Genomic DNA, 16,852 nt, shown 5'->3' on the forward strand with positions numbered 1-16,852 from the left:
GTTTGGTATGTGAGGGTTTCAGTACAAATGCTGCTGTCTATTTCTGTGCACTTAACAATGGAACCCAAACAGAAGAGAATAAAGCCTTGATACCAAAATTGGGAGAGAAAATGCGTCCACTTGGACCAAACATTGGTGTTTTTTTTTTTTTTTTGTTTTTTTGTTTTGTTTTGTTTTGTTTTTTGTCTGTTTTTTTTTTTTTTTGTTTTGTTTTGGTTTCATCTTAATATGTACCAGTGGCACTTAACCAAAAGATACAGTGACATAGCCATGTACTGTGGTTGGGACAGATATAGTCTCCTTGACCTATAATGAAACCACTAGTATTTCCTTTATACATTTTCCTTAATCCACTGGTGTATAAAAGGTAAATTACACTTAGGCTTATTCTGTTTTAAAACTATGGTAGCTGTCTGTCTAACTGCTACTTTCATGTTGCTTCCTAGAAAAAAAATTTTCATTTGAAAATAATTAGGATCTGCATTTAGAACAAGAATTGTTACTTGTCCTGACCTTTTCTTCAGTCCTACAGGGAAGCATCTGTGCTTTTATACTTGTCATGGATGTAACCTAAAAAGTTTTGGCGTATTTAGGTCAGGCTAGCAGAACTTTTTTTCATTTAAATGGAGTTGAATAATGGAGATTTGTGTCTGGGAAATTCCTGAGATCATTGAAAAAGTAACAAACTATTCCTTGTCTCTGATATGTAAAATTCTCCTAAGCATTTTCTCAATCATTAAAATTTACTGCCAGTTGCGAGTGGCTTTTTAATTAACTTGACTTTCATTGCACTTCACTCTGCCCATTTTCAGGGGGAGTAAGATTGGTAACATTTGAGGAGACTGTATCTGTCTACTTTTGTGTGGCTGTTTTGAGGGACTGTCCCATCAGTGAACATACTGCATGGCCTTGGAGAGAGACTCTGGGCTCTCAGCTCAGATGTATTCATCAAATACTCCTTTCAGAGCTCTTGTGGGTGTAAGTGACATGATGTGGCCAAAAATCCAAACTGTGCAGTTGCGTTGTGACAAACATGCAATGTGCTGTAAAAACTCAATACAATTTAAATAAAATCTCTATATTAGTGCTGCTTTGTTGGGTCTTTTTATTCATTCTAATTTCCAAGAAAACTCAATACTCGTTTATTCTTTGACCACAAGAAAAGACTAAAACATACTCCTTCCTCCCAACCATTTCCATTTCTAAATGGACTTCCTTTTTATCAGCACAGCACCTGCTATATTCTTATTTATGGATCGCTAGGAATTTATCCTATGGAAACTGTAGAATTCTATCCCATCTCATGTGAGGTTTATTTCTGTTTAATGGCTAAAATTGCACCAGCTGGTTGACCAGGCACACAGGATTGTATTTTTTGTCTTCCCATTCCCTCTTCAGAGGCACCTCAGTTCTCACTAAACCTTCCCTGAGCAAAAATATCGCGGTAAAAAGGTCTATTAAAAAACACATAAAACGGTACTATCTAAAAGGTGAATCGTTTACTCAGGTACCGTAGCCCCATCACCATTTTTATTTTGGAGAGACAAGCAATCAAACTGTTAGTTTATACTTACGGCTCCTCAGATTGTAGAGTTAGACCCTTTGTTCTCCAGAATGGCTGATTTTGAATTGCCAAGTGCACACTTTAAGAATTCGAAATCCGCGCCCCCCCCCCCCCCCCACTGGTGGTGATAAACACGAATCTTCGTATTCCACGCCGGATAATTGGGCTTATCTCTTTGCAGGATTTAACTCTACCTGGTGGGCAGCAACTCTGCCGCAGTCTGGCGGTTCGGGGACGCCGCCACCGAGGGAACCCGACTTGCTGCAGCCGAGCCCCACGCTGTAGCACGCGGCCCGGCTCTTCGCGGCTGCGTCGGGCGGGCGGGACGGCGCGGCGTCCAGGGGGCGGGTCGCCTCGCGCCGCGTCCCGCCGCGCGGCGGGAACTCGAGGCCCCATTGGCCGCGCTGGAAGGCGCGGCGGGGGCTCGTGAGCCAACGGTCCCAGGGTCCGCGGCGGCGGGGCGCAGGCTGGTGGGGGGCAGGGCTCAGCGAAGGTGGGGGGGGAGATCGAGAACGGGGTGGGAGAGCCAGGCGCGGCGGGGTGAGTCCCAGTGCCCGGGCGGGGGCGATGGAGGAGGCGCTGCTCTCCACCCCCATCAACCCCAACAACTTCCCCGCCAAGCTGTGGCGGTTGGTGAACAGTCCCCGGTACCGCTCGATCCGCTGGGACGGCCGCGGCGAGGGGCTGCTCATCGACCAGCCGCTCTTCGAGGCGGAGCTGCTCAGCCCGCCCGGGGCAGGGGCCGGGGCCGGGGGCGGTGGCGGCGGCGGGGGCGGCGGCGGGGGCGGCGTGGGGGGCGCCGGGGCCGAGCCCGAGCTCTTCAAAACCACCAACTTCACCAGCTTCATCCGCCAACTCAACCTCTACGGCTTCCGCAAGGTGGTGCTGGGCGGGCCGGGCGCGGCGGGGCCCGGGCCGGGGCCAGGGGGCGGCGGGCCGGCGGGCGACGGGCCGCTCCACCACTTCCACAGCCCGCACTTCCGCCGCGACCAGCCGCAGCTGCTCGTGCACCTCAAGAGGCTCACCAGCGCCAACAAGGCCAAGCTGGCGGCTGGCCTGGAGGTGCCCTGCCGGCCACCCAACCGCTTCCAGAGGCTCCTCATCACGTCAGCCTCGGCCTCGGCCTCCGCCTCCACCTCGCCGCTGCAGCACCAGGAGCCGTCGCCGCCCACGGGGCCCCGGCCCGAGCCGCACGGTGAGTCCTCGCCCACGGCAGGGCACATGGGGCACCGGGGAGCAACCGCCACTGCCGGGGGGCATTTCGTACATCCTCCCCGGTGAGGTGATCCGCTTGCTGCTGTGCTTCTCGAGAAATCATTCCCGTCATCTCCACTGTTTCCAGCACCCCATGTCCCCCAGTACCTCCCCCTGGAAAGAGGCATTGAGCCCCTTCTGGTTAGTTGTCCACTGGCGGCCAAAGGGACCTCTGCTGTAGGCTTCCTTCTGTTCCCGGCCCCTCCTGAACTCCAGACCTCCATGGCCATTGACCTTCTTAAGACCCTTACCTTACCTTGAACGTCTAGAGTGAGTCGCCCTTTGTCGAAGCACTAGGTCGGGAAGAAACACCGAGGTGTTTCCTTTGCTCTAATGGGAAGCAAAACAAGAGTTACTGTACAGGGTGAGAATGTGGAGGTCAAGTTAGGAAGGAACAGAGAGTCACGGCCAAGAACACTTAGAACGTTTATGCAGACCGAGGGAAAGTGAACAAGGTACCTTGAGTGGAAGTGTGTCCTTGAAGGGACAGGCCATCTTCACACACCTAAGAAATCTTAGTACAGGTGTCCTGACAGTAGTCATACATTAGATTCCAAGGAATGTATAGAAAGGTCGACATTGTTTATATATCTTAAGAGCAAAAACATAGTAATATATTCAATTGTTTATGAGATATTGTTCCTGCATACAATGCATTGGGCAACCATTTCTTTCATTGTAACCAATTAGAGCTGATGTTTACTTAAGGTGTTATGGTTAGACAAGCACAAGGCAAAAATGGTGTTCTTTACCGTCAAGTGTTAGTTAAAAAGAATTTTACACCTTTCAGTACTGAAAAAACTTTGTATAACTGTGTATTTACTAAAAGCTTAAAAGTTCTCTGTGACAGAAAATTATTTTATCAGCTTGATTTCTGGTGCTCTTCCCCCTCTTCTGCAAAGGTGAGGATGGCAATATTCCTTCTCTCTGTGTAGAGTCCATGATAGGAGACAGTACTCCAAGACAGCAACTGGATATAATAATGAGAATTCATTCTTTGCCTTCAGTAGAAACATTCTCACCATGTTCATTTTGATTTAACATAGTATGTAAGGATTATGTTTCAGATATGGAAAACTTTAAAAATATGCAAATTAAAGTAGCACTCTGGTCAGTTTAACCTAGGCCCAGGGTTAAGAATGAGGCAGTGTTTTGTTCATTTGGAATTTAGAAGATAAGGGATTAAGAGCTTGTGTGTCTGTGGAGTTTAGAAGATAAGGGATTAGGTTAGAGTTCTAGTAACAAGATAGAAAAATAACAGTGGCATAGGAATGTTCTAAAGGAATTCTAAAGGATTAAGCTGCTTCCATGTGATGGCCAGTGATTTGAGTGGGGAATTGAATGGGGAAAGGCAATGGAGATAATACCATGGCAGACATTTGGCAGACTCTCTGACATGGATATTTGTTTTTCAGGTTGTGTATCTGGTGGGCATAAGGAAAAAAGACTGGGAAGTGTGTTCATGGGAGAAATAGGATAACCACTTCAGAGAAACATACATGCATACCTAAAAAGAAGGTCTTGCTCACTTTTTTCACTTCTCTTTTTCCCTCATCTATGTTACACCCAGTTGTATTCTAAGGATAGGGTCCATTTTATTTTCTTTGATTTTTATTTATTTATTTTTAAAGATTTTTATTTACTTACTTGAGAGAGAGCATGAGAGCTGGAGAGAGCGTGTGCACGCACAAGGTAGGGGAAGGGCAAAGGAAGAGGGAGAAGCAGACTCCTCACTGATCAGGCAGCCCAGCTCCAGGCTCTCCATGATCACGACCTGAGCTGAAGGCAGCCGCTTAACCAACTGAGCCAATCAGGTGCCCCGGATAGAGTCCTTTTTAATTAAAGAAATGTAGGGGCTGCCTGTCGTCTCATTTTCTTCACTTATAGTTCATTTAGATGGCATTTTATTTTTTTAATTTTTTTTTTTAATTTATTTATTTGACACACAGAGAGAGAAATCACAAGTAGGCAGAGAGGCAGGCAGAGAGAGAGGAGGAAGCAGGCTCTCCTCGGAGCAGAGATCCCGATGCGGCGGGACTCCATCCCAGGACCCTGAGATCATGACCTGAGCTGAAGGCAGAGGCCTAACCCACTGAGCCACCCAGGTGCCTCTAGGTGGCATTTTAAAGATTATTTGTTGAATAACAAATTTAGTATCTGCAGTATCAGTAATACATCAATCCATACATAACCAGATCATTGTAGTTTTCATGCATTTCCTTTTTTTTTTTTTTTTTTTAAATCATTCTGCCCGTTGGTATGTGCAGAAGGTGTGTCATTGGTGGATTGTCTATACCACATGCTTGGATCACCTGAATTGTGTTACAGGTGTGGGCAGGATGTAATTCTAAGTTCAAGAGTATTGGGCCAGCTTTGTTTGCTTTAATTCTATGTTCTAAGCCCTTGGTCTTCTGTTTGTTTTTATATAATTTTTATTCTTCTTGAAACTTTTATTAGTGATATGCCTGACTATATACTGTTGCTTCTTAGTTTCCACTTTGTTTACTGTGTTCTACTTCAGCTTATGGTTTGAATACCTCTGTCTTTTTTTCTCCCCCAATGGAATCCTTTGTTTTATTACCGACTTCTCTTATCTAGATCCATTGAACTAGCTGTCTTGTTCACCTTTCAGGAATGTACTGATAAGAAATGTGAAGATCACATGTTTTTCCTTTTTTTGGTTCACTTTTGTTTTACTCTTAAGTGGCAATTTATTTTATACTATTTGTTAACAGTATTTGTTAAAACTTTCTAAACTAAGTAACAAGTGTGAACAATAGTAGATAATCAGTGCTGGCCTGGGAGTATCAAGCTGGCAGGAGGCAGGTTTTTTCCTGGGAATTAATTAGCTCAGATTCATTTATATAGAGGGAAAAGGATCTTTAAGAGCAGAAATCCATCCTGCCTTGCATTTCCAGAATTCTGGATTTAAATTTTGCTAAATATATCTTTTTTTTTTTTTTTTTCAAGAGAATATTAAATCGTTTATTGATTACACATGATAATGGATGATACACAAGCTTTAATCCCATCTATAATTTTATCTGATACCATAATTCAATTTAGATATATTGCAAAGGATGTGCCAACAATCATATTAATAACCAAATAAACTCCAGACTTTGCTTGGGTGACCTTTTAATGGTGAACTCCAGGTCACAACACATTAACTATCAGTTCAACTACACCAAGGTTTGTGGAGACAACGGCTTCTGTGCCCAAGCAGGTTGCAAATAAATTTCGAATGGAACCTGGCATCACCCTGAAGGAATTCTAACTTCACACTGTTGGGGTAGTATACCAAGATGGCTTCAGAGTAGACTAACTTTACACAGCACATTTAAAAAAAAGACACATTTATTCAGCGTCATGATCAGACTATTACATTTAGCAATCAACAGCATGGGTGCAAAAAAAAAATCTACATTAAAACCCTTTGTTGGAATGCTTTACACTTTCCACAGAACAGAAACTAAAATAACCTGTTATACAATTAGTCACAAATACAGTCCTCGAGTTTTTTTTGCCCATACACATGAGTATTGTCTAAAACATGTCTTCTTTGTAGCAGCTAGGCCCTGCCACCACTGTGCTTGGCTGAGTTCACAAATCTGTTGTAACCTGTAGCTTCCCTGTCACTTCTCTGGCTCTCCTCTCCTGCTAAGCTTTGTTTCCTGGCAGTAATTAAAACCTTCTGCCACTGCCGTAGCTGCTGCTGCTGCTGGAACCACCATAGCCACCTTGGTTTCGTGGTTTGGCGAAGTACTGGCCTCCACCACCATAAGGGCCAGAGCTTCTGCCTCCAAAATTGCCTCCTTTCATGGGTCCAAAATTTGAGGATTGATTGTTGTAATTGCCAAAATCATTATAGCTTCCGCCACCTCCAAAGTTGCTTCCATCATTACCAAATCCGTTATAGCCATCCCCACTGCCACCATATCCACCACCACCTCGACTGCCACCAAAGCCACCTCGACCACTGAAGTTTCCTCCGCGACCAAAGTTGTCATTCCCACCAAAACCACCTCCACGACCACCACCAAAGTTTCCAGAACCACTTCGACCTCTTTGGCTGGATGAAGCACTAGCCATCTCTTGCTTAGAGAGCGCTTTCCTTACTTCACAGTTGTGGCCATTCACAGTATGGTATTTTTGAATGACAATCTTGTCTACAGAATCATGGTCATCAAATGTTACAAAAGCAAAACCCCTCTTTTTGCCACTGCCTCGGTCAGTCATGATCTCAATCACTTCGATTTTCCCATACTGTTCGAAATAATCTCTTAGATGATGTTCTTCAGTGTCTTCTTTAATGCCACCAACAAAAATCTTTTTCACAGTTAAGTGGGCACCAGGTCTTTGAGAATCTTCTCTTGAGACAGCCCTCTTTGGTTCCACAACTCTTCCATCCACCTTGTGTGGCCTTGCATTCATGGCTGCATCCACCTCCTCCACAGTGGCATATGTGACAAACCCAAAGCCTCTGGAGCACTTGGTGTTTGGGTCTCTCATTACCACACAGTCCGTAAGTGTTCCCCATTGCTCAAAATGGCTCCTCAGACTCTCATCGGTTGTTTCAAAGCTCAGACCTCCGATGAAGAGCTTCCGCAGCTGTTCAGGCTCTTTAGGAGACTCTGACTTAGACATGACGGCGGTGGGAGGGGAGACTTTAACGATGCTTACTCGGCGGCGTCCACGGGCAGAAAGGATTTGCTAAATATATCTTGAAGATGTTCTGAAAACATATAGATGATATTCTGTGAAGTTGGTCAGAATAGAACCCTATGAGATAACCCTTAACAATAAATAAAAGGTAAACATGTTTTAGTTCTTTATTAAAAAAAAAAAAAAGAACAAACAAATGTAAAGGAGTGCCCTTCTAATCCTATCAGCATTCTTATGTTAGCAGCATCTAAAAATCTGTAAGTATTTCGTGATCACTTAGGTCATTGTGATAGAAGTAGAATTTATACTTTAATTTGAGAAATCAAAGTAGAGAATTCTTTAGTTAGCTGCTTAAGTTATTGACAATCTGCAGATTCACTAATAGCTTAACTCTAAAGAAGGTGGAAGAAGTATTAGCTATTGCACACTGTAGAAATATGCAGTTTTGGCATGTGAAGCATCCCAGGAAGAATCAAGTATGGGTAGTTTTGGACGTCAGAAACACCTATTGTAAAGAACAAAAAAATGTTTCTTTAGGTCTTAAATGATTGCACTGGTAGTTCGGAGTGTGTATACATATGGAATTGGTAGTCAAATACTATAAAAACTATTTTTTTGTACTTTAGAGGGAAAGGGGAAAAGCAGTTTTTAAGAGGTATATATCATTTGTATACTTTCAGTCTCTGAACTAAGAATTTTTTCCCTCATTAGATTTAGATCTCTTGATTTCCAGGGCTCTAGAATTTGTGTGTATATGTGTATGTATGTGTTTGTTTTTGGCATTAGTGCTTTGTTCCTTTTAAAAAATTTATTATTTTTTGGCACCTGGGTGGCTCAGTGGGTTAAAGCCTCTGCCTTCGACTCAGGTCATGATCTCAGGGTCCTAGGATCTAGCCCTGCATCGCTGCTCAGCAGGGAGCCTGCTTCCCTTTCTCTCTGCCTGCCTCTCTGCCTACTTGTGATCTCTGTCAAATAAATGAATAAAATCTTTTAAAAAAATAAAAATAAAAATTTTATTATTTTTTAAGAGTTTATTTTATGAAAATTGATATGAATCAGGCAGTGCCAAGCCAGAAGTGGTTAGGAGTGCTTCTGATGCTTTATTCTTTTTTTTTTTAATACTTTATTTGTCAGAGAGAGAGTACAAGCAGTGAGAGCAGCAGGCAGATAGAGAAGCAGGCTTCCCGCTGGGCAAGGAGCCCGATGTGGGACTCAATCCCGGGATCCCTGGATCATGACCCAAGCCGAAGGCAGGCTCTTAACCAACTGAGCCACCCAGGTGTCCCCCTTTGTTTTTTTTTGAGAGAGAGACAGCAAGTGGAGTGGAGGTGCAGAGGGAGAGGAAGAATTTTTTTTAATATTTAAAATATTAATATTCACTTGAGACAGAGAGAGAGCATGAGCAGGGAAGAGAGGCAAAGCGAGAGGGAGAAGCCAACTTCTCACTGAGCCGGGAGCCTGGTGAAGGGCTTGAAGAGGGGCTCCATCCCAGGACCCAGAGATCATGACCTGAGCCAAAGGCAGGTGCTTAACCATCTGAGCCACCCAGGAGCCCCAAGAGAGAGAACCTTAAGCAGGCTCTACACCCACCACAGAGCCTCACGTGGGGATTCGTCTCAGAACATCATGACCTGAGCCAAAATCAAGGGTGAGATGCTTAACTGACTGAGCGGCCCAGGTGCCCCCTATTGCTTTATTCTTTATTAGAGGAAATTCTTTCTCTTTTTAATTTTTTTTAAGATTTTATTTATTTATTTGACGGACAGAGATCACAAGTAGGCAGAGAGGCAGGCAGAGAGAGAGGAAGGGGAGCAGGCTCCCTGCCGAGCAGAGAGCCCGATGCGGGGCTCGATCCCAGGACCCTGAGATCGTGACCTGAGCGGAAGTCAGAAGCTTTAACCCACTGAGCCACCCAGGCACCCCTAAAGATAGATAGATAGATAGATTTATTTATTTATTTATTTATTTGACAGAGAGAGAGAGAGAGAGTGAGAGCACAAGTAGGCAGAGAGGCAGGCAGAGAGGGGGATGAAGCAGGCGAGGCTCCATCCCAGGACTCTGAGACCATGAACTGAGCCAAAGGCAGAGGCTTAACCCACTGAGCCACCTAGGCATCCCAGAGGAAATTCTTAAATTTTTTTAAATTAATTAATTTATTTTTTATAAACATATAATGTATTTTTATCCCCAGGGGTACAGGTCTGTGAATCACCAGGTTTACACACTTCACAGCATAGAGGAAATTTTTTAAAGGAAATTAAACACCAAAGAAATAGAATGAAAGATGTATAACATATTGAATGGGTTTCCAGTTTAAATATTTGGAAAAGTAGATTTTTGAGTGTCATCCTTTATCACGTAGTTTAACAGATAAGTAGCACATAAATTAGACTTTCCCTTTGTTTTGTTTTATTTTATTTTTTAAGATTTTATTTATTTATTTGACAGAGAGAGATCACAAGTAGGCAGAGAGGCAAACAGAGAGAGAGAGAGAGAGAGAGACAGAGGAGGAAGCAGTCTCCCCAGCTAGCAGAGAGCCAGATGTGGGGCTCTATCCCAGGACCCTGGGATCATGACCTGAGCCGAAGGCAGAGGCCTTAACCCACTGAGCCACCCAGGCGCCCCTTTCCCTCTGTTTTAAATAGATTAGCTTAATAAAACAAATCGAAAGGAATTTGTGAACCACATAATTTAATACATGATGCCTTCCTGGGAATAAATTAGCCTACCTTTATGTTCAAGAATTACAGTCTGAAAAATAAGTTCAGCTTGCAACATGTATATTTTCTTTTTCCCCTTTATATGATATTGCCCTTTCTCTTCATCATCTCCACTTTTTAATTCCTTTCTACCTTATTAGATAAGAGAAAGCAAATATCAGAATCTTTGGGCCCGAGTATGTCGATTTTTAACAAACTGTCCAGGTGATTTCAGATGTAAACAATTGTTTGAGAGCTACTAATATCTAGGAAGGGACTCTAATAGAGATCCTCTGAAGAAAAAAAGACCCTGGAAAATTTTTGATTAATTTAAGAAAGGAAGAAGAAAACTGAGTCAAAGTTTTCAAGCCTGACTTTTCTGCAAAGGTTATCATTAAAAAAAAAAAAAATTGAAAGGGGAGTAAAGACCATTAACTTTCTTTTTGGTTTGTGTTATAGTTCTTACTTTATCTACACTTATTTCTTCTATATATACAGTTGAGTGTTTACTTATGTACCTATTATTAAGGTTTCTAAATGATTTGAAGGACTGAATGGAATTTCTAAAACTTGTAGGAAGTAGCTTACAGATTGGAAAAATCTGGGTCAATCAGTTGAGGCAGTTGAGGTAAAAAAGGTAAGATGACTAAATTGTCTATAAAAAGCTTTAAACATTGAATTTGATTTAACATTTGATTTAATATTAGAGTTTGGCTACTTTGTCTCTTCTGACAGTAATATTGAGAACCAACCAGAAGTCTGATTATTATTTTTTTTTAGCATTATTTGTATTCTGGATTCTGAGCTTATTTCCACCAGAACTAAATTTCTGTTTTGTTAAAAATGGCTGAGAATTCAACATATTCATATTTTGTGACTTTTGGTTTACTCTATCCGGTGGTATAAAGTAAAATTAGTAAATGTGTTCTTCCTTTTTTTATGCAGGACCAGTGGCTGTAGGACAATTCCACCGGTCATTCCGGCGAGATAGTTTGTCTCCTTACTCCTACGTATCGACTTCATCCCACAACCACAGTACTTTCCCTCTGAAAGGTTTAGATCGGACCCCGATTCCTCCTAGAACATGGCAGAACTCCCTTGGAATGCACCCAGGACAAGTGGAAACATCTCCCACTTTTTCAGATAAAGGGGTTCCATTTCCTGTACTGCAGCGGTTTCCAACCGAGGTTACCTATACCCTGCAGCCAAGTGCCACATCCGTACACGTTCAGCAAGGTCCTCAAACAATGGTCAGCTCCTCCCAAAAATACAGTAACTACACACCCTCAGCGCAGTACTCCCAAGCCTACTATCCAACAGGTATGAGAAATTCAAGTTCAGTGGCTTCTCTTAAAGTACTTTATGATGAAAGTTTATATATTTATGCATTTCTGCATGCTTAGGAATAGGTGCATACCTAAGGAATGTCAAAGGTTTCTCATGAGGGCATATTTTTAAGCAATATATAAAATTTTATTGTGTTCTTAAGGATTGTGAAAATTCTGTTGGGTACATAAAAGTATATGTTTTTGGTGAAACTTTTGTATCTTTGAAATGTGTCCTAGTAATGAAATTAGGGTATATATAGTACATTGAGACCTCATTTTAACTTTGCTGTTGGTGCAGTATTTTGTTTCTTTTCTTTAAAAAAAATTATATACATGTTATGGTTGACCCTTGAACAATGCAGGATTGGGGTACTGACCCCCATGCAGTTGAAAATCTGTGTATAACTTTTGACTGCCCCAAAACTCAACTACTAATTACCTATTGTTGACTAGAAGACTTACCTAAGAGAACATAAAGAGTTGATTAACACATTGTATGTTATATGTATTATATACTATATTCTTACAATAAACTAGAGAAAAGAAAATGTTATTAAGAAAATCCTAAGAAAAAATACATTTACAATACTGTACTGTATCAAAAAAATCCTCATATCATATAAGTGAACCCACGTAGTTCAAACTCACGTTGTTAAATGGTCAACTGTATGTACTGTATTTTTTAACGTTATAGGTGAGATTACCTCATAATGAAATCATTTTAGTATCTCAGTAATGAAGTTTAATAAAAGAACATACTTTCTAGCTCTTAAAACAAAATTATATTCTTTTAGTAAAAACGTGATCGTGTGATTTGACAATGCAGTCCCTGCAGTGTTAATCCCAGCCAACTGAGAAGTGCAGAGTAGCAGAGAAGAGAACCTGACAATGACAAATGACTTAGAGCTCAGCCAAGGGTTGAAGAAATACTGTAGATCTCAAGCCACTAATCAGGAATCCTTATGATAGTGACCATGTGTTTAGCTTCTTGTGGGGAGGGGAGTATCTTTTGGGAGGGTTACAGTTTTGCAAGATAATAGCCTTTCCTTTCCATTCAAATGTATCTTCAATTTTGTAGGAGCACCATGTAGTCATGCTGTGTTTCATCATGCAGAGTACTTTAATACTGAGTGACGAAATGGGGCAATGGAAATAAGACAAGGGTCAATCAAGGCTTTCAGAAAAGACCAGAGAGAGAAGAAGGCATTCTTTTGTTAAGACTCTAGGAATATTAATTTTCTCAAATATATAGCTCTGGAAGCTATCTCTAGAGGTATTTTGTTAGACCATTTCTCCCAGACGGGAGGAAGTCAAAAGCTAAAATAAGTGGAAGGATGTAAATTTGATAAGGGAATAAAATAATTTGTTGACCTTTACAAGTTATAAATCTGGTAACGTCTGTTTGTAACAGGTCTCACTATTTTTTAGCTGTAACATCCAACTGTATTCTTTTATTATTGGCTTATTGCATTCTACTTAAATATGACAGTAAAAGGAATTGTTTTATTTTCTCAAAATATTTAATATTTTAATATTAAAATAATAAAACAAGAATTTAAATTAGATTGGGTTTCATGTATTTTTAGAGCTGCTACTGTTTGGGTGGATGGAGTTGAGAAGGAAAAGGCAAAGGAAGTATATGGATTAAGGATGCCTTAGTACTTTTATTAATTTTGCCTGTTAGAAATCTGAATTTTTTTACTTCTTATGCAGGAAAAGGTTGAAGTCTAGTGTTTTTCCAGATTTTCAGCTACTTCTTTGAAAAACAAAAATATCTGTGTGATCTTGAAAAATAGAAGATGAGTAAATTCATGTTAGAAGTTTTAGATCTTATGTATACCAACAAATAGAGTCAGATTTTTATTGGTGAATAGTTTAATTCAACATTTCAATAAACAGATTAGACATTACTATCTAAATTATAATTTCAGCTGCATTCCGGGTATGCCTGGACTGTATATACATACACAGAGTCTGTGTCTTCCTTACACTCGCTTTACATTCTACAGCTCATCAGTTGGATAATATCCCACCTCCCTTCCTTTTACCAGTGTTTCTCTCTCCTTTCCTATACTCCCTCCAAACCACCCCCCCCCCCAAAACTGCTAAAGACTCAGAAGCTTCTGGGGAGTTTAAATTTAGAAGGATTGCAGCAAGAAGAAATGTAGAAATGTGCTTAACCTTCCAATTTGTAATTTTGGAGGCATTTTCCTATGGATGTATTAGATAGGGTGGTTAGGTTCTGTATTACTATCAGTTGTACACTTATGGTACAGATGGTTATAATCTGGTATAGGAGCCAAATTAGCCTATGTGATGTTGTTTCTATGGGAAAATGTATTTCAAGTTCCAGATAATCCTCAGAAACCCTTGGTTCCAAATTTTATGGGAACCACTTTGTATTATGTACCAGAAGACAGTACAAATAGTTGATATTATTCATTCATTATAGAAATACTACTTGTAAATTATTATTATTTAGGATATGTTAATTAAAAATATTTTCTGTTAGCTTGGATATAAAATTATAAATTAAAAATTGTCTCCAAGAGTTCAAGGTAAGGACTAGGAAAGAGACATTAAAAGAACAAGTAAGTGCTGCTGATGTTTTGATAGCTTACAGGGCATGTGAAAGAGAATCTTATGTTATCTGAATTTTTGTTTTATTTTCTTTAATAGGGCGAATTGAAATGACTATAATGTTTCTGAGGTCATAAGAATAAGAAATGTCATGATCTCATGACAACATCTAATAAATAGAGTAGGTCTATGATATAGTGTAATAAGCAAAACTGCTTTGAACATTCTGAAGTACTACATAAATAAAAAGTTGTATTGTTAAATACAAAAGACTTGTTATGGAAAAGAAAGTGCTGTAAAAATACCGTAGAAGTATTTGATTCCTTCAGATCTTAGGTGAAGGAAGCAAAAAGTAGTGAGCAATTTAACCAGTGTTTAGTGAGTACCTGTTTATGAAGAGCATTACAAATGACTTTTCCAAAGTTAAATAGAGTATCATTCTCAGAGGCAGGGTAATAATCACTCCCAAATCCAGCTCTTAAAATAATAATGAAGTAACTAATTTTGGAATCATGGTCATACTTAAATCCTTTTGAAGAATTTGAGGGTTGGATCAAATTTTAGTAAGCAGCAGCAACTGACTTCATTTAAAAATTATATTGATGGGCACCTGGGTGGCTCAGTTGGTTAAGCCACTGCCTTTGGTCATGATCCTGGAGAACTGGGATCAAGGCCCATATCGGGCTTCCCCTGCTCTGCAGGGAGCGTGCTTCTCCCTCTCCCTCTCCCTCTGCCTCTTCCCCTGCTTGTGCTCTCTCTTTCTCTGTCAAATAAATAAATAACATCTTTTTAAAAATTATATTGATAATAAATTTTGATCTGGTCTCCAAAGAGTATAACTAGTAAATTTTGAATGTTGTAATATTTCATAAATCAGTTTCTCTATAAAAGCCAAAGATTGAGACTGGAAAATTGCTGGCAGACTGACTCATAAAATGACTCATCTGAATCTGTGCTTACATTCGTCATTCCTCTCTTGAAGCGCCTGTTTTCTTTGCCTAGCTCACTACATTTTTTTCCACTCTTATCACTCCTTCAAAGACAAAATATTGTAGATCCAGTATTGACTGACTCTTTTTAGTCTTGCTTTATCTTGGGTTCATTTTTTCCCCTCTGGTGTTATTTATATAGTAATCACTGTGACCAAGCATTGTTCTGAATATTTTCCAATATCAATTCATTTAATCCTCACAACAACCTTATAAGATTAGAAATGTAATTATCCTCATTTTATAGGTTAGGAAACGGAAACACAGCTACTCAGAGGCAAGCCTGGGGAACAAAGCCAGGCAAGCTGACTCAGGAGTCCATTCTTTTGGCCATTGTGCTCTGCTACCTGTCTGCCTCTCATATAGAGAACTCTTCATTTTATCCTTTGTGAGACTCTTTCCTGGTATGTCTCCTCCCCAGAATCAGTTACTCCCAGATAGGACAGACAATAGGAAATGATGGGGATGCTACTGGTGGCAGTGGGACTAACCTGGATTATTGGCTCGTCCTACCTAAGCAGTGAGAACAAACACCCAACTGCTAGAGTGGGATGTCTGGTTTGGTGCCTCTGAGGAGTGGGGCTGCCTCTAATTCATTTCTGTATACCCCTGTACCTAGTGTAGTCCTCGGCTATAGTGGTTCCCTAGTAAATAGTGTATTGAATGGAATGAAATAACTCTAGTCTCCACTTTGTAATTAATCATTCAACCTGATCTTCACTGGATTATTTCATGACACTCGCCTCAATTTCCCTTCCTGTAAGTGGTAATAGTACTTCAGGTCAGGGATTAAATGAATTTAATGTATGTGAATAGACTTTATAAAATTTAAAACACTATTTACATAGAAAGGATAAAACAGTTTAAAAGCTGTCTTTCAAATGAACCTACATATTAACATCCTAGAATCTAAATACAGTAGTTTGTAAGAATATACAACTTCCGCAAGGTACATATGATGCTTTTATTTTTTATTGAAAAAATACATATTGTATCATTATTTAAAAATTTTTTTTAAAGATTTTTAAAATTTATTTATTTGACAGACAGAGATCACAAGTAGGCAGAGAGGAAGGCAGAGAGAGAGAGGAGGAAGCAGGCTCCCTGCTTGAGCAGAGAGCCCGATGCGGGGCTCAATCCTAGGACTCTGAGATCATGACCTGAGCTGAAGGCAGAGGCCTAACCCACTGAGCCACCCAGGCGCCCCTATTTAAAATTTTTTTGACTTGACTCTTGGGCAAAAAGAATTGCTTATTGTTGTGAGTTTGTTGTTGTTGTTATTGTTGTTTAAGTAGGCTCCACACCCAGTGTGGAGCCCCCTGTGTGGCTTGAACTCACGACCCCAAGATCAAGGGCCTAGCTGAGATCAAGAGTTGGATGCTTAACTGACTGAGCCATCCAGGCACCCCCTATTATTGTTTGAAAGTACATTTAAATTCTAAAGATTTTATCTTCAGGCTTTTAATAATATATAGTGTACATAAACAAATACAGCACCTGGAGTTATAAGAGCTTTCCAGTGCTGTCGTTCTTGAGCTCAGGCAGTCTCTATCCTCTATCGTCGGTGTCTTTGAAAAGGCCTGATTTTGTTCTTATGAAAAGAGGGGCAGGAAGTTCTCTTTAGCTGCCAGAAGAAACTAGGCAAAAGCATAATTTTAATCGCCTTTCTTTTTATTTATTTATTTAAAAATTTATTTATTTATTTGGCAGACAGAAATCACAAGTAGGCAGAGAGGCAGGCAGAGAGAGAGGAGGAAGCAGGCTCCCTGCTGA

At 40.6% G+C, this 16,852-nt stretch overlaps 1 protein-coding gene across 1 annotated transcript in view; it reads left to right on the forward strand.

Annotated features, from left to right (window-relative positions):
• The first annotated feature begins 2,057 nt into the window (after positions 1-2,057).
• HSF5 (heat shock transcription factor 5) overlaps positions 2,058-16,852 on the forward strand; it is a 47,187-nt gene continuing 32,392 nt past the window's right edge. Inside the window, exons 1-2 of the mRNA XM_032871951.1 lie at positions 2,058-2,759; positions 11,128-11,502. Coding sequence (XP_032727842.1) covers positions 2,132-2,759; positions 11,128-11,502 — 1,003 coding nt within the window. The 5' untranslated portion in view covers positions 2,058-2,131. The remainder of the gene's footprint in view (positions 2,760-11,127; positions 11,503-16,852) is intronic.

The sequence above is a fragment of the Lontra canadensis genome, unplaced genomic scaffold, assembly GCF_010015895.1.
Source record: "Lontra canadensis isolate GAN:19392208 unplaced genomic scaffold, GSC_riverotter_1.0 scaffold43, whole genome shotgun sequence".
Classification (NCBI taxonomy): Eukaryota; Metazoa; Chordata; class Mammalia; order Carnivora; family Mustelidae; genus Lontra; species Lontra canadensis.